The 25154-nt window shown below is 33.8% G+C and overlaps 1 protein-coding gene across 2 annotated transcripts; it reads right to left on the bottom strand.

Moving 5' to 3' along the window:
- Positions 1-14331: 14331 nt before the first annotated feature.
- On the bottom strand, positions 14332-25154 carry LOC109340457 (protein fluG-like). 2 transcript variants are annotated; one of them, XM_019578158.1, is made up of 9 exons: positions 24947-25154; positions 23882-24133; positions 23378-23445; positions 23140-23255; positions 22916-23021; positions 21677-21833; positions 21494-21589; positions 15483-15531; positions 14332-14562 (listed from the first exon to the last, which is right to left on the bottom strand). In XM_019578158.1, exons 1-9 carry the CDS (start codon positions 25106-25108, stop codon positions 14345-14347), a joined length of 1224 nt encoding a protein of 407 aa, XP_019433703.1. In that variant the 5' UTR covers positions 25109-25154; the 3' UTR covers positions 14332-14344. The 2 variants fall into 2 exon arrangements, with proteins under 2 accessions (XP_019433703.1, XP_019433704.1); XM_019578159.1 differs by lacking the exon at positions 15483-15531.

Below are 25154 nucleotides of genomic sequence, written 5' to 3'. Positions count from 1 at the left end.
ATGATAATCACTTATATTTACTAATAAACAATATTACATCCACAACGAGATTAGGTTGTCACACCCTAATCTTGGCTACTCTAATATTGAAGTGGTAATGACTATAAGATCTTAAGGAAAGTATGCTTAACTTGGCAAATAAACTAAATAGTACAATTACTTCTTAGTTTATTTGTTAAGTGTTTGAGACAAGTAATTTTATGACTTGAAATCAATTTTTAGGTGATCAATCTAAAAAGAGCATTAAGTACTTCTCAAACAAATAAAATTAACCAAAGCACCAACTTAAATGATTAAAATTCAAACTTTTAGAATATAAGAAGAAGTAGAAATACATAACCATATTCAAAAGAAAGAGTTCCAAATGAGATTACCAAATTGATTTTTGCATCTCATTTTCTTTCTCCTTTTCTCCTCTTGAATTATAAACTAAAATTACAAAACTTACTTAAATAAAACTCTTATGAACTAAGAACAAGAAGAGAGAACTTCAGGGAAGAATTTCTGGGCAGAATGTGAATGAAAATGTGAGAAAATGATGTCTTTGATTCGAATGAAATGTGCCCTATTTATAGAAGTTCCCTGGAGCCGCTGAGCTGCTTGTGAACACCGCTCAACAGCTGACCAAACCCTTTAGCATGGGTTTGGTCACTTGATCAATTAGGTTTGTCACCTCCTTAAGCATGACTCATCAAAGCTAGTTGTGAGCTAGTAGACCAGCTATGGTGAGCTACTCTGAAAAGCCTATGGTGGGCTACTTGAAGTGATGTCATTGGTGACTTCATGGTTTGCTTGATGGCTAAGTCAAGTCTGGGTGCACACCGCTTAGCACACCTGTTGCACCGCTAAGCTGCTTGTTGAGCAGCTTTGACCATGCTGACTGGGACGTGGCCTGGTGCTTGCTGATCTGGGCAGGAGTCTAGTTCTCCGCTAAGCTTCTTGGTTGGACCGCTAAGCTGCTTGTTGAGCAGCTTAGGCATGTGCCAAGCTTGTGTCTGACCGTATCAAGCTTGAGTTCTGACCGTGTCAGCTAGTCTAGTGCTAGGCTGAGCGGCCAAGCAGGTCCGCTCAGCTGCTTGCTTGAGCAGCTTGGTCCAGGTCAGGCTGGTGTCCATGTTAGCTTAGCGTGGCTTGGTCCACGCTTAGCTTCCTGCTTAAGCACCTTGATTTTGACTTCGTTTTCTTTTTGACCATGAGTCTTTTTTCTCTTCTTTTCTTCTTTCTAAATCCTACAAAATACATAAAAAAGAAATACAAACACAAATATACAAGATTGTGATATTTTATATAAAAAATATTGTTTTAAGTTGGTTTTTCTCAATTATGCTTAAGATAAGTGCCATAGAAGTGTATGAAATTTAGGTATGTTTGGCACTTATCATTACATACCCGTGTATTTTAAAATTTTGAAAAGATTTAAGTAATTTTAAATACAAGTATGCATATTATAAGCATAATGAAGCAAACATATAATCATGAATAAGAATTTAAGACAAGTAAGCTTCATCAAGTATGCCTAATTCACGTCTAATTATATATAAAGGTTCTTTTGCCAAGGATTTAGTGAATATATCTGCTAATTGGTCATGAGTATCAACAAATTCTAAAGATACATCTTTCTTTTGGACATGGTCCCTAAGGAAGTGGTGTCGTTTATCTATGTGTTTGGTTCTAGAATGCATTAGTGGATTCTTTGTGAGATTTATAGCACTAGTTTTGTCACATTTTAGGGGAATGCATCCTAAGTCTAAGCCATAATATCGTAATTGTTGTTTAAGCCACAAAACTTGGGCACAATAACTACCTACCACTATGTATTTTGCCTCAGCAGTACTTAGGACAACACATGCTTGTTTCTTGCACGACCATGAGACCAGTGCATTTCCTAATATATGACAAGTACCACTTGTACTTTTTCTCTCAGTTTTGCATCCAGCAAAATCTGAATCTAAATATCCAACCAAATCACATACACTTCCTTTTGGATACCATAATCCAATGTTAGTTGGGCCTTTTAGATATTTAATGATTCTTTTGACAATAACTAAATGTGACTCTTTAGGTTTAGATTGATACCGAGCAAATAAACATACACTAAACATTATATCAGGTCTACTGGAAGTTAAATAAAGTACAGATCCAATCATACCTCGATACTTTGATATATCAATGCATTTTCTAGCTTCATTTGTATCAATATATGTACCATAACCCATAGGAGTGGTAATTGGCTTGCAGTCATCCATTTCAAATCTTTTCAGCAAATATCTTTAGTATTTGGCTTGACTCACAAAAATACCATCCTTGATTTGTTTGATTTTTAATCCAAGGAAGTAATTTAGCTTCCCCATCATAGACTTTTAAAACTCCTCTTACATCATTTTTCCAAAATCCCTACACAAAATCTCATTAGTAGAACAAAAAATAATATCATCTACATATATTTGAACAAGAAGAGTATGATGATTTATTTTCTTAATAAAAAGTGTAGTGTCGACTTTCCTTTGGTAAAGCCTTTTTCAAGAAGAAAGTTTGTTAGACGATCGTACTAAGCATGAGGAGCTTGCTTTAAGCCATAGAGAGCTTTCTTTAGTTTATACACATGAGAAGAATGTTTGTAGTCTTCAAAACCTGGAGGTTGTTCTAAAAACACTTCTTCTTGTATATAACCATTTAGAAAAGCACTCTTTAATTCCATTTGATATAACTGAAAATTTAAAGAGAAAGCATATGCAACTAGCAACCGAATAGCTTCAAGTCTAGCAACAGGAGCGAAGGTTTCATCAATATTTATTCCGTCTTCCTGAATGTATCCTTGTGCTACCAGTCTGACTTTATTTCTAACAATAATTCCATTTTCATATGATTTATTCCAGAATACCCAAAGAGTTCCTATAACATGCCTATTTTCTGGTCTAGGCACAAGTTCCCAAACTTCATTTCTCTCAAATTGGTTCAACTCTTCTTGCATAGCAAGAATTTAGTGTTCATCCTTGATTTCATCATCAATCTTGGAAGGTTCTATTTGAGAAACGAAAGTCATATTTAAACAACCATCATTTAGCTTTAAATGAGTAGTGACACCCTTACTTATGTCGCCAATGATATTGTCAATAGGATGGTCTCGATGAGTTCTCCATTCTTTGGGTAAATCAGACTGAATATACTCTTCTTGAGAAGATAAAGTATCATCCATTTTCAATTGCTCAGTATTGGTTATTGTTTTGGTAAAAAAATACTCCTTTATAGGGGACCTTAGCAAGTCCTCTTCATCAAGAGTTAACTCATCCTTTATAGTAGGATTGCTTTCACCAAAAGATACATGAACAGAGTCTTCCATGGCTAGAGTTCTTTTATTGAAAATTCTATAAGCTTTACTCGTAAGAGAGTAGCCTAGGAAGAGTCCTTCATCAGCTTTTGCGTCAAACTTGCCTAAGTTATCTTTACCATTATTTAAAACAAAACAATTACAACCAAATACATGCAAGTGAGAAATGTTTGGTTTTCTCCCTTTAAAGAATTCATAGGGGGTTTTCTTGAGAATTGGTCTTATAAGAACTCTGTTTGAAACATAACATGTCATACTAACTGCATCAGCCCAAAAATATTTTGGGAGATTAGTTTCATTCAACATTGTACGAGCAAGTTCTTCTAAGGACTGATTCTTTCTCTCTACAACACCATTTTGTTGTGGTATTCTAGGAGCAAAAAAATTGTGATTGATACCTAAATCATCACTGAATTCTTCAAAAGAAGCGTTTTGAAATTCTCCCCCATGATCACTTCTTATAGTAGCGATTTTCAGAGATTTTTCATTTTGAAATCGTCTACTATAACAAGAGCATAGTAGTTACCATCATAACTTTTGGTCCTTTAGGGGGGAAATAAGTCCATGTGTAGTAACTACAGTGGTCTATCGGAAGAAACCATATGCTTATGTTTGAAAGAGGTTTTTGTTTGTTTATCCATTTGACAAGCATTACATAGTTTGTCTTTAACAAACTTTATTTTGGGTAAACCAACAACTAAATCTTTCTTAATTAGTTTATTTAAATGATCCATATGAATATTAGCAATTCTCCTATGCTAAATCCATGCATCATTATTATTATTAGAAACTAAACATTTTATTGGTAAAGAAGAATTTATCCTCTCACCAATTAGTTTAGAGTTATTAGAATCCTTACTTTCGATGATGCATTTATCAGGATAGAATGCCACATGAAATCCGTTATCACATAGTTGACTTATGCTCAACAGGTTGTACTTGAGTCATTCGACATATAATACTCCGTCTATAGTTGTTGAAGGTGGCTTACCGATTCTACCAAGTGCAAGTATTTTTCCTTTGTTGTTATCACCATATGTGACATAGCCTTTGTCTCTTGGAGTAAGGACAAAGAACTTATCTTTGTCGCCCGTCATGTGCTTTGAGTAGCCGCTGTCCAAATACCATAGATTGTAGGTGGCTCTCAAATTTTCCTGCAAAATAGGTTAGGTACTATTAGGTACCCAATTTTCTTTGGGTCCTACATGGTTAGCACCTTTCTCAACTCATCTATAATGACTTAAGGGTACACCATGTTTTCTAATCATACAAGTGTTTGGTGTATGCCTATGGTTCTTATAATAAGTGCATATGGGATTATGCTTATGTATCCTAGATTTGTTGTTATTACTATTAAATGCATGGATACTTTATTTCTAAAAGATATCTTTGTTAAGACATTTTGTTTCTTAGAAATTTGGCTTTTAGAATAGCCAAGACCTCTTCGGTCTGTAGAATGTCTCTGAACTTTGATAATTTTGTCCAGATCTTTGCTACTCTTGTTTATTTTATTAAGTTCAAGACTTAATATTGAAACTTTCTTTTCAAGAGTAATGTAGTTTTGACATGAAGAAAATGATGGTTTATTTCTGAATACTTCTAGCTCAGTTTTTTGTTTTAAAAATAACTTAGTGAGTTTGACATATTCATCATGCAATTCAGAAGAAGAAAATAGGTTAGTTTCATTTACCTCTTCATCATCAGAGTGATGAGATGCCATTAGTCAGAGATGTGCTTGTTCTTCATTTTCTGGTTCAGAGGCAGAACTGGTATCATTATCTTCCCAAGCTATGTAGGCTCTTCGTCTAGTCCCCATTTCATTCTTGCCCTTGATGGCATTCCTTTTCAGGTTTGGACAGTCCATTTTCATATGACCAGGCTTACCACATTCAAAACATGTGAAGTTTTGGTTTGAAGTGGAGGCGTCATTGTTCTTGGTAAATTTATTTATTTGTCCAGTTTTAGCGCCTTTGTTCCTTTTAAGGAACTTGCTGAACTTCTTTACAAACAAACTCATATCTTCCATCTCTTCAATTTCAGATTCATCTCTTGATGAATTATATCTATCCAAGTTTCCTTTGAGGGAGATATACTTCTTCTTCTTTTCTTGCTCTTCATGTTGTTCAAGCTGATTGAGTTCCAATTCATGTTCCTGCAATTTACCAAACAAAGTAGCCAAGGACATTTTTGATAAACTTTTCTTTTAAAAAATAGTTGTAACTTTTGGTTGCCATGTTCTAGTGAGTGATCGTAGAACTTTTAAGTTCAAATCATTATTTGATGAAATTTTTCCAAGTGCAATAAGATGATTTGTAAGGTGAGTAAATCTCTTTTGCAAATCAAGTATTTTCTCTTCAGGCTTCATACGAAACATTTTGTGTAACTGGGAGAGAGTGTTGAGTCTCGACCTTTTGACCTCCTCAGTTCCTTCATGTGTAGTCTCTAGAGTATCCCAGATTTCTTTAGAAGATTTGCAGTTTGATACTCTAAAGAATTCATCAATACCAAGTGCATAAGTGAGGATATTTTTTGCTTGTAGATCATATTACACTTTCTTCTTGTCTTCATCATTCCATGAGGATTTTGGCTTCACTTCCCTCACACTGTTAATAACTATGAAGGTTTCATAGGGTCCTTCCTCAATTGCATTCCAAATGTCCAGATCTTGAGACTCTATAAAGATTCTCTTTTTGATCTTCCAGAAGTCATAGCATTCTTCGATAAAGCTTGGAGGGCGGTTGATGTTGGAACCTTCTCCTAGAAATGATTTGCTGCCATCTTAGAAAAAGGATCAGTTTTGAGAATAATTTACTCAAAAAAAGCTCTGGTGCCAATTGTAAGACTAGGATGGCAACTAAGAGGGGGGATAATTAGTTGTTTAAAATTGTGATATATTTTTCTGAAAATTTCAAGAGTTAATAGCAGCGGAAAAATTATGCAGAAAAATAATCAAGTAATGTAAGGAGATAAAGGAGAAGAGAGTACACAGAGATTTTATACTGGTTCACCTTCTTGTCCACCAAAGGCTACGTCCAGTACTCTTGCAGCACAAGAGATTTGTTCACTAGATATTAAGAGTAGCAATTACAATTGCTCACCCTGAGATTTCCTTATACCTTACTCACTCTCTAATACCTATATCACTTTTTGGAAAACACCCTTTCCAAGTGACTCTATCCCCTTTCTTATCACACCCTTGTGAAAGAAAGTAATTCAATACTTTGAATGAAGAAAACGTTTAACTATGGCAATGGATTGCCTTTACAAGATTTTCAAGTTATAAACTCTTGCAATCCAATAACACTTTGTATACTTTAGTACTAATGGTCAGAAGGTTGGAATAACTTGCAATAATACTTAAAGAAACTTTAGAAAACAAGTTCTGAAAGTTATGAGCATGTTGCACTAGTGTAGAACAAGTATTTGAGAAAAGTATAGATTGTGTAAGTGAGTTATATCTTTATTCTTTCCATGTTGTATATTTATGAAATGAGTTTCAATGCCTTTATATAGACTTTCCAACCAACCAGAATACCTCTACGAAAAGGTAGGAATTGTTTGGAATGAAACCATTTTGTTTGGGTTGATAGTTGTGTAGTTTGAATCTGAAAACTGGTGTAACAGCTCTCAGTAATCGATTACTTAATCGATGTAATCGATTACCCAACTAGTTTGTCCAATGGAGAAATTGATTTTCACAAGCAGTAATCGATTACTCAAAAGATGTAATTGATTACCCAACTGCTCTGTCCAACTGGGTAATTATTTACCGTGTTGTGTAATCGGTTACCCACATGGTGTAATTGATTATCCTGATCATTTTTTGTTGGCTAACTCGTTTCTCACTCATATAACATCTTACTTAGTTCTGCTAACCTGTTACTTAGTCACATTAACTTGTTACTTAGATCTAGTCACCTGTTACATAGTATTTTGAAAATTGTTTTCATTTATACTTGTGTTTATCAATTTTCTTTTAAAATACTTTTGATTATTACTACTAAGTGTATAGTTTAGAGTATAAGGATAGAAGTACCTAGAGACTTAGATTCTAAATTATTGAAGCTTTGTCATCATTGTCTTCATAAGTTTTCTTCTTTTATGTGATGTTGGTGTCTTCATCAAAATCGTGCCAAGGTTAGGAGTCGGGCCTTCTTCACACCTTGCACTAAACTGTTGAGAGTTGGAGGACATCTTCTCAATCAAACCTCTAGCCTCAAAAGGGGTCATATCTCCAAGTGCATCATCACTAGCAGCATTAATGATACTCCTTTCCATGTTGTTCAGACCCTCATAGAAATATTCCAGGAGGAGTTACTCAGAGATTTGATGATGGGGGAAGCTTGCACATAGCCTCTTGAATCTCTTCCAATATTCATATAAATATTCTGCATGTAGTTGTTTGATTCCTGAAATATCTTTTCTGGTTGCAGTGGTCCTAGAGGTAGGGAAGATTTTTTCAAGGAAAATTCTCCTCAGGTCATCCCAGCTTGTAATGGAACCAGGGGCAAAGTAATACAACCAATCTTTTGCAAGGCCCTCAAGAGAATGTGTGAAGGCCTTAAAACAAATCTGATCCTCTTTGACATCATGAGGTTTCATGGTAGAACATACATTGTGGAACTCCTTGAGATGCTTATGAGGATATTCACTTGCAGGCCCAAGAAACTTAGGCAACAAATGTATTAGTCCAGTTTTAAGCACATATGACACAAATTCATTGGGATATTGGATACACAAGCTTTCATATGTGAAATTAGGTGCAACTAGTTTCCTTAATGTCCTCTCACATGGAAATGAAGGTGGTTCAGCCATATTTTCATAATGCACAGAAACAGAGTATTCAACAGAATGCACAAAAACAACAGAATCAATATCACTATAAGTTAGATTAATATTATGAAAAGACTCACTATCTAAAGTTAAATTCCTAATTTGTCTAACTAACCTATAAAATGTTCTATCAATTTCAGGATTTATTGGATGCAAAGAGCTTGGATTTCCCCTAGTCATTAACTAATGCAACAGTAACAACCATGCAGGGCAATAAGGGAAACGCATGCTAAATTTCAGCGAGAAACCAAAACTTCACATCAATAGCATCCTAATATAATAGATAAACATCCACAAAAAGTTTCAAGACAAAACTCAAAGCCTAACTAATTTAACTAAATAAAACAAACTCAAAATAGTTTCAAAATTAAACTTGTAAAATAAGAAATAAATAGTAAAACGGTCTTTTTTAATTTTCAATATGGGTTATATAGACGTTGTGTGTAGAGAATGAATCCTTGGATTATTCTACCCCAAATGTATATATAATTTGTCCAATTCTGATTAACGGTTCAAAAGTTATGCCAAAAATAGAAAATCAATAGAAAAACTATTCACTACTTGTTTGTATCTCACAACCAACAGCAAGGTGAGTGACTATGGTGCATCAAGTATTCAATATGTGATAAAAGAAGAATGGAAACAAAGTTCCATACAAAAATTCTAACCACAACTATATTAACCAACACACACAGAATCAACCAACATTCAAAATGGCTAAACAAGACAACACACAGTAAGACACACACTAAACTATACTAAACTAAGAACCTTTGACAAAAACCGGTAATCCCCGGCAATGGTGCCAAATTTTATCGAGGTCGTACCCGATGCAAATAATATAACAATTAAAAATTATGGTACTAGGAAATCACTCCTAGGTCATTTCCCAAGGATTATCTTTCAAGAAAAGATTCAAACACCTTATACTCACACATAGGGGGATTTTTTGTTGAATGGTATGAACACAAAGTAATGCATAAACAGTAAGTAAGCAACGTAATAAAATGGCTAAATCCCTTTGGTTCGTTTGTTCACAACTCAATTTGTGGTTTCAAAAGATTAATTTCAGATTCTAACCATTATCTTCCTAATTTGCACAGTTTCATAACCTAAGTCTTTAACTAAGCGAAATCAGTATAAGCATGGAACATTAACAAATTTACACAAACTAAGCATTCATGCACTAGAGAGTAAATCAACTAAACAGAGGTAAACTCACAAAACCAGTTCCTACACAATGGGATTATGCAAGCCACATTCATAAATAGTATAAACGAAATCAATAATAAAAAACCGAAAATACATTAATAACAAAACCTCAAGAGTTGTGATACATTACGAAAAGAATTTAGTCTAGAAGTTTAGTCTTCCATGGAAATGGAAGCAAAACCGAAATGAAGAGAAAGAATGAAAAACGAAAATGAAGGCAAACCCTAGCAGAGCATAAAAGAGGGAAAACGAATTTGTGAAAATGTGTAATGGAATGGAATGTGTGGAATTCAGATTCCTTACTCCTAAATGAGTAAAACCGAAAATGGGCCCTAAACAATGGACCCAAAACTCAAAATGAAGTAACAAATAAAAGTTCCTAAAAATAAAATACAATCTTCACTTTATCACATATCCTCCATTTCTGTAATACCCAAAATGTCCTTGGTGTCAAACATGATCTGAAAATGATAATAGATATAATCAGGCCAAATAATCTCAAATTAACTCATTTTAGGAATATTAGTCTAATAAAGTCTAAAACACTAAACCATGTTAAACAATGTCAATTAGGCACCAAAAATCATCAATAATTGTAAAATAAGGTTATGAATATGTGTTAGAATTTAGACACAATCTAAAAGAGTTCTAAACCATATAAACATGTAAAGCGGAAGTAAAAAAGGATCGAGTTACCTCTCGCCATTGTTGCGTTTTCTGGCAAGCTTCGGAATCTGACTCCGACAAGTGATTTTGAGGTTCTTCTAAGCTCTTGCTCTCACCCTTAGATGGTGTTGGTTTTCTGAATGTGTGAGTGAGCTTAGGGACTTAAAACGTTTGAATATTATAGCCACATAATCATCAATGAGCAATATCACAATCAATAGTAATGATTGATTTCGGCAATTAAGTGTACGTTATATTTTGGTATGAAATTTTTGCTTAATGAACCATATTAGTGAAGAGATTATTTCTATTGATATGATAATTAATATTGAAATATTCTTACAATATGTACTCATAGTATGAAAGTTTTTATATTATCATTGTATCATTATTGACTGTTAAATCAAAGTAATACAAATAAACAGAGGATGATGCATTGACTAAACATAAATCTTGATACCCTCGGTATATAGATATTATACTATTTATAATTTAATATTTTGTCTGTGGTTAATATTAAGAAATACACATCTTTTTTATGTATGAGGTCACCATTCTTCTTGTGACCGCTAGATTAAACTTACTATTTTCAAACACTAATATAAATGTATTGCACCGATATAAGCTTTATGCCCAAAAGAAATGGAAAAGCCGATGTAATGTTAAGGGGAGTATTGTAGGTGGATAAGTCTCAGCCTCAAGCATAAAAACTTAAGTAAATCAGATTCATGGAATTAAAATTCACACCTCAAAGAGAGGAAATTTCATCACAAGATTCCAAATACACACTACAATTAGATAATGAAAATAAAGTATCTTCTCATATCAGAAGATAAGTTATCTCCTCCAACCATTCACATTAAGACACGTGTCCTATTTTTTTAGTTTTTAGAATATATTCTTTTAAAAATAGAAAAATATGACATATGTGATAATTTTAGTGGCCAGATTATTATTCTCTTGGTTAATATATATAATGAAGAGTGGTGAATGTTAGAATGGAGTTGTTTACTGCCATCTTATGTTAAATTATGTAGTGACAATCACCTAGTAACCTCCCAATCCGAGTTGAAGTAGTGAATCAAAGTAAGTGGAATAAACCTTATATTTAAGAAATGTCCTCTAACCCAATCAAATATTTTCTCTTAATTAAAAATAATCCTATGAAAATTGCGGTCATTCAACCGCGCTTGCTAGAAGAACACTATTAAAAACAAGGTGGAAGAACATCAAAAACGCTCATTTAAGCAAGCGCTGTCAATTTGGATAAGCGGATATAACTTCAACAATGCAGACGTGAACGGGCGTTGTTGAACATCAGTGATGTTAGTGCTGACTTGAATAAGTTCTGTTTAACAGCGCACCTTTAAGCAAACGCTGTTAATATATATATATATTCAACATCACTGGATTAAAGGAGCATTGTCGAACATGACCTAGTAGGCCTAGTAAAAACGCTTTCTTATATGAGCGATGTTGCTTGGATACGACATTTACATATATAATGGTGGAGTACTTTATGTGTCTTTTCGTTCCTATGCAAATTCATTGTTTGGTTGCACGTTTGCCATAGATGGTTGTAGCCATTCTCTATCCATTTGAATCTTTATATATTGTGGTTAGGAGTGGAAACATGCCATGTGCCTATTACCTTCCCTATAATAGGCTAGGTCAGGCCAGACGTTTTTGTAAACATGCAAGGCTCAGGCTTTTTGAAAAGCCTATATAGTTTAACAAGTCAGGCTTTCGGCCATCAAAAATGCCTATTAAGCCTAACATGTCGACCTATTTAGTTATATTATATAATAAAGATCATATTATACAAATTTAATATAAGTAATGTTATTATATATGCAATTTTAATATAAACATTTATACAAAAATAAATTTTAATTGTTCAAGTTATAAGGGTCTAGTTAAAAGTATGTATATTAGCCTATTTAAATATATACAGGATGGCCTATTCCAAGATAATATAGTATAATATGCCTTTAAATAGGCTAACAAGCTAGACCAGGCTTTTAAGCAAGTCAGACATAAGCTTCGAAAAAAATTAAACAGGATAGGCCTAGACTCCTATATGTTATATAGGCTCGGCCTATTTAAGGCAAAGTCTGGCCTGACCTATTTCCACCCTTAGTTGTGGTTCACACTAATGTCTCCTTCATTGTCTCATTTTATAATTAGTCATGGCACCTAAAGAGAAGAAGATAGGAGGAAGAAAAAATAAAGAAACCGAAAAGAGAGCAATACAAGGCACAAAGAAGAAGGGAAATTTTGTTAAAGAATAGAAAAAAAGTATATTCCTAAAAAGGAATATGTATGTCAATTTTACAATCTTCAATCCCTGTGTTTAATTTCTTACTCGATTTGAATGTTTAATCTTTATATCTTCAATCTAACTTTTATTTTTGTTTTTGTAGTAATTCTTAACGGGTACAGTGGACGATGACTCGGACTATGTGAATATCTTAATTCTATTATGCACTTAGGAGATGATTTCTTCGACTGAGTGGCACTTTGAAGAATGAACAATTGTCGTTTTTAGATGTTGCTACCAATTCCTCTTATGATGATATGTTTTGTATTGAATATTTCAGGAAAATGTACACTCCAGATCCAATGAAAAGGAGTTAGTTGGCTAATGACATCCCCTCACATTGTAGAACATCTACAGAAAAAGGCCAAGGTGATGAAGTCTATGGTTATCAACCAAAAATTAAGGTGTCAAAGTCTACTAAGTCATCTTTGGGGGATGTGAGCTCAAAAACACCAACTACTATACTGAGTTGTTTGAACATGTAAAGCAATTGGGAGAAGGTGATGTAATGATTATATCATTTTCCAAGGAAGTCTTCGGGAATGATATCCAAGAATTCATTAACATTAACGAAGTCTGGAATGTATATGAACATGACTGGATAGATGTAATCGTTGTATGTGTATATATAAGATAAATTATGTTTTCTTAACTTCTCACTTTTGCATTTAATCGTTGGTGTTATAATTAACTAACATTTGTGTTATATATTAGGTACTTGTATGACATTTCATTTTGAAAGATAAAAGGAAGGTGATGTTCTTATCCCCACATGATATCACTTTGGTGACGAGTAGTAATGACAAAACAAAGATCCGGGAGCAGACAAAACATGTTGCAGATACTCTCATCAATTATAGAGAAGCTGCAGATTTATTTCTTGTACATTTTAATACTAGGTAAGCATTTTTTTCATTGTCTTTTGTATGTTTGTGCTTAATATTTCCTAACCGTATGCATATGTTTCGTTAGGCAATACTGGATTTTGTTTGCCATTAATGAGATCGAAGAAGAAGTATATTACTTTGGCTCATTGAAACATGGTGATCCGAACAAGTACACCGCTATGAGAGAAACTTTTACTAGGTAAGTGGACTACTCATTTAAACATTCTAATTTTAGGCACACTTTCACTTTCCTAGCTGTTTACTAAATAAGTACATTTTCTATTGTTTAGGGAGTGCAAATTTACGGAGCACATGTTCGTTCTAGATTTACATCGTCTAACGTCAAATGGTGTCGTATAAAGGTATTGGCAGAAATCATCTCAAACAATTATATGTGTAGTGTATTCATATTTCAATTAAGATTATACTTATATGTTTACTTGATTTTAATTGTAGACCCCTGTCAAACAAACGATAAGGATTGTGGCTATTACGTGTTGAACTTCATGAAGGAGATTATTCATGAATGGCCACCTCCAGTCAAGTTTGATGGAGATTCATACACATATGACCAAGTCATCCAGACTATGGAAGATTGGTCGAAGTATTTACTTATTATTAAAGTGTAGTTTATGGAATCCAATGTATAGATAGTAGCATAAATATAGATTGTAGCATAGGTACAAATTGTAGCTTAAGAAATTTATGTTCAATGTAATGTATATTTTGGTGTATATAATGTATGTTTTGAAAGATGAGATATTGACGGTGTTAAAAAAATAATTGGTGTAATTTGTAGTTGAGATCTTCTTCATAACACCGCTACTGGAATTATTAATTTATTTTATGAAGAAAAAAATTAATTAGGATCATTAAATATATTTTTGTCACATGTCGTCATCTCACTATTGCACTCTAGTATTATAGAAGATCTAGACCGACAGTTGATGGTAACATACAAATTAATTTCCACAAGTCCACAATTAAGTTAACCGACATGAAGAGGGACAGAAAGATGAAACATATCTTCTTAATTCAAACATTTCAAGATCCAAATTTGACTAAGAAAATCAGAGGTGATGCATATTAACCCGTGCTTTAGAGCTCATTAGTCACCAAGCTATTAATATTCAACTTTTGGGGCAAGTTGTTACTTAAACTAACGTCATTGTTAGCAGAACTAAGCTTGTAGAAGTGTAGTGCATTTCGTGCAAACATGTCATGGACAACTTCCACAGCTTCAGGAATTGAGAGATCGCCATCGATGCATGCATCACGCATAACAGAAAAAATAACTTCCCGAGACTTCTTTGCTCCTGTGAAAGCAAAAATTGTGATTTTAGCCAATAATCTTTATACCGTTACATGAATAACAAGATGGAACATTTTGAAGACACAAACAAAAGACTAAGAACAAAATGTAGCACTGAGTTAGTGATAATGTATGAATTTTATGCATTTATATTTAAATGAATGGTAAATAATGTAGAAATTATGTATAAATCTTGATTTAATTATTAATAAGTACATGCAGTAGTTCTTTGCATACACTATTGAGCTTCTAGAATTAGTGTATTAAAGGTAAAGGACGTGGAAGACAACACATAATGAAAAAAGAGTAATGATATATTTCTCTACAAATATCATAAAGTAATATATGTCATTTTTCTTGTTTGTAAGAAGATTTATAGAAGAAAATCATTTTCCTTATTAAACCTCTAATTAGTTCACTTTATGGATTGAGCTAATGCCTTGCTCCCAAAAAAAACATGTCTCTCCACGTACTAAAGAACTTACTCTACAGCTTATTATAGGACAAAATTTAGGTATGTTCTTTTGGGTACCCAAAATTTAGGTATTAGTTGGATCTGATTGGTACCATTGATTTTTTTTTTTTTTTTGTTTCCAACAGGTATCCTCGTACTGCTAACTCTCCCAACCGACATTTTTTCCATCCACAAGACTCGAACCCGGGTTCTTGCTTAAGGGGAATCAAGCATGTACCACTTGAACCAACGCCCGTTGGTTGGTACCATTGATTTGAAACGTAGAATAATTTCTCTAAATATCAAGGCAAAAAAGCAAACTACATATTTTTCATGAAAAAAATTAACATGAAACACATCAAGTGGTGACAAATAAAAGAGAAGCACTAGATACTGGAACAACCACAACAAATCAATGAAGTAAAATCATCAAATTCAGGTATGATATTTATGTTAAATTGTTAACCAACCTAAGTAGAAGGTTTCTGGAAATGCGTAGCCATCAGTGCTGAACATCACCTGCAATGCAGAGCTTATTCTCGTTAAATATTAAATGCCATGGCCAAAAGTTAAAATACTAATTCTCTCCCAATTTACATGCCATATTTGAACTACTATAAATTTTGAGAAGATTTCTATTTAATTACAAAGGATTACACTTCTTTAAAAAGCTGTAACTGTTTTAACTGAAAGAAAAGGTAAGGGCATTTAAAAATTATATTATTTTTTACATTTTCACAATGAAAATTAGTTCAATTTTATTTCATGTCAAAACCTCAAAGTATGTGGGAAGAAAATTAAAGCAAAGTCTAACTTGTACGTAGGGAGTTCTAATTAACTAGATATAACTTATATTATCTCAAAACTTCATCAATCATTTAAAGTTTGATGAGATGATATTGAGCTCATCAATAGGCAACTAGAATCAATTGCTAGTGAAGAATATTTTATACAATGTAAAAAAATTTACTCCCTCCAACTTTTATCATTATCTTTTCAAAAAAACAACAAGTAATATCAGAGATATATTCCATCATATGATGTGTCACTGAACTATTGTTCCAAGCATGTGTTCTAATAAGAACACCCTATTACTCCAAACAAATCTTCATCAAAGACTATAAAAAATTTCTAGAGTCATGGTTGACGCAACCCAACTATCATATATCTTTGTTTAAGTTCTTGATATATGTAGCCTCTAAGACTCATGCTTAGATAAGGAGCACACGCTAATACAATGACTAAAAATAGAAGACATCTAGCATGTGAGACTCTAATTGAGTACAAGCCTGAGAAGAATATTGGAGGTACAATATAGAGTTTCAATCATAAGTCTCTAACAATACCAACGTGGAGACCAACACACAACTAAAGAGCTAGTAAGAGTGCATATTGGAAATACTCTAACAAGGCCGACAAAGAGACTCATCTACTTCAAACATAGAAGAATTTAGAGATTTTAATTTGGATGTCAATGCTGGAGAAGGAAGAAGAGTTCTGAATATGTCACAATTTTCTAAAGATTGTATCAATAATCGGCAAGAAAAATAAAATGAAGCTTGTATATGGAGAGTTCCAGCTAACTATATATAGGTTATATTATCTAGAAACTTTATGATGTATTTACAGGAGTTGGAGGCGGTGATATTGAGCTTATAAATAGGCAACTAGAATGAATTGTACACATATGGTAATGACTATACTATGTATGAAATTTGTAACCTTCAACACATCAAAGTTACTCTGCTAACTATTTCTATCAAATATATGTTATTTTCATCTATGATATATCTCCTCCTATGTTCAACTTTCATTTCTATCTTTTCTAAAACCAACATATAGTCGCATAACATATTAATAGGGGTGGACTCCATTTGATGGAGATTAAGGAGCTTAAATCATATGCTGAACTAAATTTGCCTTAAAGCAATCATTCTCAGTAGTATACACGTATTAAAATGGGAGGTGGCTGAAGAAAGTAAGGGGCCGGGGGGAGTGGTATAATGAAAGAGAATACGAGAAGTTGCTACAAGACTTCCATGATTGAAGAGAAATAATATCACTAACGAGCTTATCTTTTGTAAGAGTTTTTTATATTATCACTATTATTATATATTAGACATATTTAATCATTATTGACTCTTAAATAACAGTAACATAAATGAATATGAATGATCTAATGATTGTATATAAATTTTCACAATAGAAGTGCATAAATATTATAATGTATATATATATATATATTCCACACGCTAAATCAATATTTCTACGTATTTGGAGAGCATTCATCCTCCCGCTAATGAGGTATTTCGGCTAATGTTGCTAGTTCTTCCCTCAAGCATCAGTTCTCTAAAGTTGGACATCAACAGTTTCAGAATCAACATTGTCAGGCAGCAACTAGTTTTCCTTCAAACGTTGTGTCAGATACTCCTGTTGGATATCAGTATGTTGTTACTCAGTATCAATCTAGGGTTGCTCATACAGGGAGAGGACATGGAAATTATTTTGGACGTGGCATGGGGTATCATTCTGGACGTGGCTGATGTACTGTTCGTTGTCAGCTTTGTAATAAACTTGATCATAAAGCCTTGCAATGCTGGTATCAGTTTGATCTGGTAATGCAATCATAGGTTCTTGCTTCTTCGGTTCAGTATGTTCAGTATGCATCCCTGACTCAGGTTGTGCGTCCTGCCTATGGAAATAATGTTCCCTCACACTTTCAGCAACATAGTTCAGGACCCTATGGAAATAATGTTCCTCCTATGTCACATCTGGGATATCGTCAGCCCTAGGTTTTAGGGTCGGCTCCTATGTCACCTGCTCAGTCTCACTGTGACTCTTTTCATCCTGCACAGGGGCAGCCTAGCCCTCTGCATCATTCGGTTGGTATGGACCCACAAGCTTAAAATTCTCAGTTGTGGCATCTTGATTCTGGAGCCACACATCACATTATTGTTGATTCGTCGAATTTGAAGCACTCTATTGGCCTACCCGGATCTGACAATATTTTTATGGGTAATGGTTCTAGTGCACCTATTACAGGTATTGGTACGACAGAGTATCAATCTCCTTACAGCCCCTCACATGTTCTTACACTTAAAAATTTACTTCTCGTTCCTTCTATAACCAAGAACCTTATTAGTGTTAGTCAATTTGCCAAGGACAACTTTGTTTATTTTGAATTTCATTCTCATTATTGATGTGTTAAATCTCAGGTTGATGGTACCATATTTCTATAGGGCACTCTCGGTCCTGAAGGGTTATATGTCTTCACCCATCTCCGACTACCTATCTCACTGTCATCCTCGGTTTCTAGCAGTGATAGTTCTAATGTACCATCGTGTTGTAATTTTTCTGTTTCTCCTACATATACAAACTCTAGGAATGATACTTTGTATTTGTTATGGCATTCTCGGTTAGGTCATCCAAATAAAGAATATGTACAACATATTTTGAAACACTGTAAACTTCCTCTCATAAATAAAAACAATACTGTTTTTGGTAGTGCTTGTGCTTTAGGTAAATCACATCGTTTACCTTCAAGACCTTCACACATGGTTTATTCCACTTCTTTTGAGTTGGTGTTTATAGATCTTTGGGGACCTTCTCCAGTTGCATCTGTTTCGGGGTTCAAATACTATATGTCCATTGTTGATTCTTGCACTAGATACACTTGGTTTTTTCTCCTCAAGCAAAAGTCTGAAGCCCTTATTATTTTTAAACAATTCCACACTATGATTGAAGTTCAGTTTAAGGGAGTCTTAAATTCTGTCCAGACTGATTGGGGTGGGGAGTTTCGTCCTTTTGCCTCTCTTTTGAAAACTCTCGGCATTCATCATAGAATTAATTGTCCTCAGACTCATCATCAAAATGGGATGGTCGAAAGGAAACATAGGCATATTGTAGAAATAGGGTTGACTTCGTTTGCCCAAGCTTATCTTCCTTTACAATATTGGGAGTATGCTTTTGACACCACTGTCTATCTCATAAATAGAATTCACAGTCAGTCTATCAAGGGTGAAGTTCCTTACGCATGTCTTTACAAATCCCCACCTGACTACACTTTCCTACAAATCTTTGGTTGTGCCTATTTTCCTTGTTTAAGACCTTATGCCAAACACAAACTGCAGTATAGGTCAGAAGAGTGTACTTTTCTAGGGTATTCTTCACATCACAAAGGGTATAAATGTCTCTCTTATAAGAGTAGAATGTCTGTTTCTCGTGATGTTATCTTCAAAGAGGCCAAGTTTCCTTACACTGTTTCTTCCACTCCCACATCCGACTACCAGTCTAGTAGTAGTGTGTGTATCCCTCTCTCGGTGGTGTCTCAACCTTCTTCTCTAAATACCTTACCTCTTTCATCTACTTCAGCCACTACTTCCCACCCTGTTACATCCTCTACTACTCCTTCTCACCAGTCTCTCACTTCATCCTCATCCACGTGTGTGTCTCCATCTTCACTGGTTCCTGGTCCTAGTCAGGTGTTGCCTATTAATTCTCATCCAATACTCACAAGGTCAAAAACTGTCCACTCTAGGACTGTATCTTCTCCTAGTGCTTTTACTGCCTATGTTGAACCAAAAACAACAAAGATTTCCTTATCTCTTCATGAGTGGAGAAATGTTATGGAAGCAAAATTTGATGTTTTGATGAAAAATGACACTTGGAGTTTGGTTCCTTTACCTGAGGGTAGAGAAGCTATTGGGTGCAAATGGGTGTTCAAGGTAAAAAAAATCCTGATGATACCATTAATAAATACAAAGCACGGTTGGTTGCTAAGGGGTTTCATCAAAAACCTGGATTTGACTACAATGAGACATTCTCTCCCATTGTAAGACCAGTCTTTGTGAGGGTTGTGTTAACCTTAGCTCTTACCTATGGATGGGATGTTCAACAAATTGATGTCAATAATGCTTTCCTTAATGGAGTTCTTGAGGAGGTAGTTTACATGCAACAACCAGAGGGGTTCAAGTCCTCAGACAACACTTCAATCTGCAAGTTGAACAAGGCTATCTATGGTCTCAAACAAGCTCTTAGGGCTTGGTTTGATAAACTGGCAGGAACTCTCTTATCCTTCGGTTTTCGAAAGTGAAGATGTGATCACTCTCTATTTCTCTTGACTACTTCTACACACAAATTGTTTGTCTTGTGCTATGTTGATGGTATCATAATCATAGGAACTTCTTCCGCTTTGATTAAACAACTTATTGAAAAGATGAATCTTGCCTTTGCTCTTAAAGATCTTGGTGCTTTAGATTATTTTTTGGGCATTGAAATTCAAAAACTTCCGAATGGGTCTCTTCTTCTTACTCAGTCTAAATACATTAAAGACTTGTTACAAAAATTTCATATGGATAATATGAAGAGTCTACCTACTCATATGGTTGGAAGGTGCAAGCTTATTAGGCATGGGAGCAATTTCTTGGAGGATGGTAAATTGTATCAGTCCCTTGATGGGGCCTTACGATACATCACTATTACTAGAGCAGAAATTTCCTTAAATATCAGTAAGGTGTGTCAGTTTCTTTCACAACCTCAAGAGGAACACTAGAAGGCTTTAAAAAGGATTTTACGGTACCTCCAAGGAACAAGTACTCATGGTCTATTATTAAAACTGGCGTCTCCTCATCATCGTCTTTCTCTCTACACTTACTGTGATGCAGATTGGGCCTCTGATCCTAATGACCGCTAATCTACTTCTGGGGCATGTGTTTATCTCGACCCTAATTTGGTTTCTTGGTGGTCAAATAAACAAGAATGGGTTGCTCGGTCCACATCTGAAGTAGAATATCACAGTTTGACTCTTGCTGCTAGTGAGATGATCAAGATTCAAAGTCTTCTTCAAGAATTGCAATTTAAGGCCTATGTTCTAGTTGCTTATTGTGATAATATGAGCACCGTTTTACTTTCCAGAAATCATGTTCTTCACTCCAGAACCAAACATATTGAGCTTGACCTTTTTTGGGTCAGAGAAAGGGTTGTTAGCAAACAATTACTTGTTGAGCATGTTTCCTTTGAGCATCAAGTTGAAGATATTCTCACTAAACCCTTTCTCTACCTCCAAATTTCTTTTTCTATGAGATAAGCTTCATGTGACCGATCTATGTATTGCTCAACGTGATCATGGTGGCTCCAAATTTAGGGGGGAATATTAGAGTAATTCAGTTTTAGTGTAACTACTTTATGTAACTGATTTATAACTATCTCTTAATGTATCTGGCCTCTATACTTTGTCCAGATACACTACTATTAATTTTCTCTGCTCTTATAAACATAGAGCATGTATTTATTGCAAAATAAAAATTCATATATACAATTAGATTTATTCTCTTATTTCTCTCTCTCTATTTTTCTCTTTCTTCCTTCGTCTCTCTCTATCTCTCTTCACGGTTCAGTCTTCTATTTCTACTTCTTCTTCTCTTTATCATCAAACAATAACAGTTAACAAATCTTTGGATTCCTTATATTGTCATACTCTCACCTTATTTAATGGAGCCAACTCTAATAGCTCTTTCACTGAAGATATCATCCCATGTACACTAAGCTTTGGAATTGCCAACCCAAAATCAAGATAAACCTGAAGGAAAACAGTTTTATCTGTCAGTGAAAAAGTAATCCAAATTCATATTAAATAATACAACTCACTGAGTTATAGAATATTTGCCTGTGGGTGAATAGATGCTAGATATGATGCTTCCCTTGAGAATGGATAGGATGCATGTAAAAGAACAAACCGACACTTTGAATATCTCTTGTCCTCAAGAACTGCACGAAGATGAAGAGGATTCGACAACCGCATATCCAAACCTTTGTCCCCAAAGCTAGTTACAGAAAGGAAATTTAGTATAGCAGGTAAAAGTAATGTCAGTTCATTAAATGTGTAGAAATTCGAATGTAAGAGAGTCCCAACTCAAAATCTAAACTAGCAGCTCAAAATGTTCTATTGCACTATAAAATCTATTAAAACTCAAATAATGTAATTATAGAAGGGAGATCAGCTATACTCAACATTATTTCTAACTATATCTAAATCTAATGAAATTGTGACAGTTATTACAAAATTTGAATAATAGGAAACATACATATTAATTTCTATTAGATGTGAAATTTTATTGGAAGAATACATGATTAGAGACATGTTAGAATAGGTGAACTTCATTCATTCCATGCACATAATAGTCACTGCTCATCATGAGGCTATTTTTACATGAAATTATATTTTGGGAGAAGATCTAGTTATTCTAAGAGTAAAGTTAAAATTATTAGATTTTGTTTAGAATTGATAGCTAAATTGTGGAGTAAGTTTGAAAAATATACTCTTGCAATAAGTAGGGACAAAGATCTTATGTCCCAAGAAATCATATCCCTATGTACCAACTCAATCAAATTTCATAGAATAATATAAATTTATTAATTTATGTTATTATAATTTTTATTTCTAATTAAATGAAATTTTCTAATTAGATGGGAACATCAAGTAAAATAAGAATATAGACAAGTAATCCTCATCCGATGAGTACATTCGGACTCGTATATTTTATACTATTAATTTAGTGATTAGCTTAAAGAAATAGAAATATGTATGAGGCTTTATTTGACTCTATTGTTACCGAGTTGTAAGCATTAAAAGTATTTGGAAAAGTTCCCATTTTTGGAATGTGTTATAAAAAATTTCTTCAAGTTTAATATATAAATATAAATTTATATTTTTAAACTTTACTACAAGTTACATCTGATTATACTTTTTTATAAATTAAGTACCCCTTTTTCAGGTCAGAAAATGATTTTTTTGAAATCCACATATCTACTATACCCCCCATTGCTTTTAGTGTAGTTTCCCTTATAAATATTTTGTTATCATCAATCTACTTAAAAGTATTAGACAATGAAAACTATCCATCACCCTGTGTGTATCTGCACTGGTAAGTCATAGAATTGGGCAATTTCCAAACTCTGCAAGAAGATGTAGTCAACAAGATTCTTGTTCGCTACACAGACAGGCTTCCCAGCTGAAAGTATAAAATGGTAATGAGTAAGAACGCCATCGACAGATTATAATACAACAAATATTAAAATACTAATATTTATTGATTAAAAAATAAAAAAATAATTTGCATGCTTACTCACAAGCTAACACTTGTGTGAGACCTTCTTCAGCATCATTTTTAGTCACATTTGTATTGATTTCTAGACCACTGTAGTATGCAGCAATGCTTTTAAATCCGTATATCTCACCAGCAGCAGTAACATTAATGTTAAGGAGCCTAGTTAAACCATTTAATATTTTGATAAAGCTAAGAACTTATTTCATATATCTATGTTTGAGTGTGTAGTGTATATATGGAGATAAACCTATAAAGGATATGACTTCAACTTGGAGACAAATACTTCAATAAATGAATCCAATGTCCAAGAAGATCCATCTGGCAACCCCTTCAGATAGCATTGGATATGAATATAAGATAACATAAATAGAAAACGTTAGGTAAATAGCTTAAAGACAACATGAAAACAATTGAAAAATACAAGAACGCAATAAAACATAAGTTAAAAAACATGATACGGCTAGATATGTTTTTTACTTCGACCAAGAACAAAAATAAATGGAAGTTAGAGGCTTAGAGCAGTGGGAAGAGAACAAACTATGTACATAAGGCTATTGAAACAAGTAAAACAAAGAGAACAATAAGTAACCTAAAATAATAACATATTCCCAACAATCATTGAATCACTACACCACAATTTCAAAAGAACAACTCTTAAAATTGACATTTAACAATATTTTTGGGCGATGTCTATATAAGTGCAATAACATATAGGGCTAGATTCAACACAACTTTCGAGTGCTGTCCATCTATAGTTAACTCACCTCATCAAGTATTTGCTCGGCCACACGTTCAACTCTTAAGATTCTACCAACAAGAGGTGAAAAATTCTTATGCCATTCTATATAATGCTTCTTGTCCAGTTCAAACCCATCATCAATTAGTATGGTAGAGATTCTTGCACTTTTGAAGCATGTTGAGCAGATGGATTGTATTCCATTGACTCTACGATATTCTTCAACACCTTGCAAAGTTGACTCGCACCCATACAATTCAGCAATATCTTTTAAATTTCTCTGTCATTAAAAAGTTTTCTGTCAATGTAAGAACCCAGGCCGAAAATGTTTAAAGTTCATAAAAAGAAATTATATGCTAACATTGAGCAAATATTGCAATACAAGTGAATCGGAATCTAAAGCACATAAAATATATATGAGACTTCCTGTTGGTTGAAGTCTCCTGGGTCCGACACCAATTAACATAACAATAAATGTCGAAAAATGCAAAGATTTGGCGTTAATATTTCCAAAGTGTCTACATTTGAAGCACTGCTTATATAATACAATATGTTCCAAACATAATAAAAGTTTGAGTTTAGCATAACAGTAGAACTGAACAAACTAATCACTGTTATCAATTTTACAGAAAATATTCAAAACCATCAGGTGGAAGAAGGGGGTCATTAACTTTGGACATTAGAAATTTGTTGTCACGTTTTTAGATGGTAAGAGACTAATACCTTTAGTTTCATTTTATTTGAGTTTATCTTTTAGTTTAAGTTTATGTTAGTTATTATTTGAATTTATCATCTTATCATTTCTAACAATTTATGCTTATATAATAAATTAACAAGAATTATCTTCATTAAATGGAGAGGCAAGTGATTGTTTTTACTCATATTCTCAAGGACAAAAATGTGATTTCATTGTAAAAAAAGGATAAGTGTTATTACATATGACTTTTTGTGTGATATTGTGTGACACTCGCCTCTTCATTAATAGAGAAATCCTTATTCATAATAAATTGTTTGGACTAAACTATAATCAAGTTTGGTCAATCTTTACCGAAACTTCTACACCTAAAAGGATTATCCTTGAGGAAGAAGTTACCTTGAAGGATAAAGAGTGTGGTGAGAAGGTAAGGGCATCACCAGAGGCTCCAGTAAAGGCACGGATGAAAGGGAAGGTGGAGTCAAGAGGCACTATGTTGTGGGCATGTCCATCCACCAGCTCCACCTCTTCCACCACTGTCCTCAACTCACTGAAATCCATTCTATTTTTCTCCCACTTTATCTCTTACTCTCTCTTTTGTAACTCA

Source organism: Lupinus angustifolius, unplaced genomic scaffold (genome assembly GCF_001865875.1).
Source record: "Lupinus angustifolius cultivar Tanjil unplaced genomic scaffold, LupAngTanjil_v1.0 Scaffold_179_17, whole genome shotgun sequence".
NCBI lineage: Eukaryota > Viridiplantae > Streptophyta > Magnoliopsida > Fabales > Fabaceae > Lupinus > Lupinus angustifolius.
Note: the sequence above shows the minus strand (reverse complement) of the source record. Positions and strands in the feature narration are given on the sequence as shown.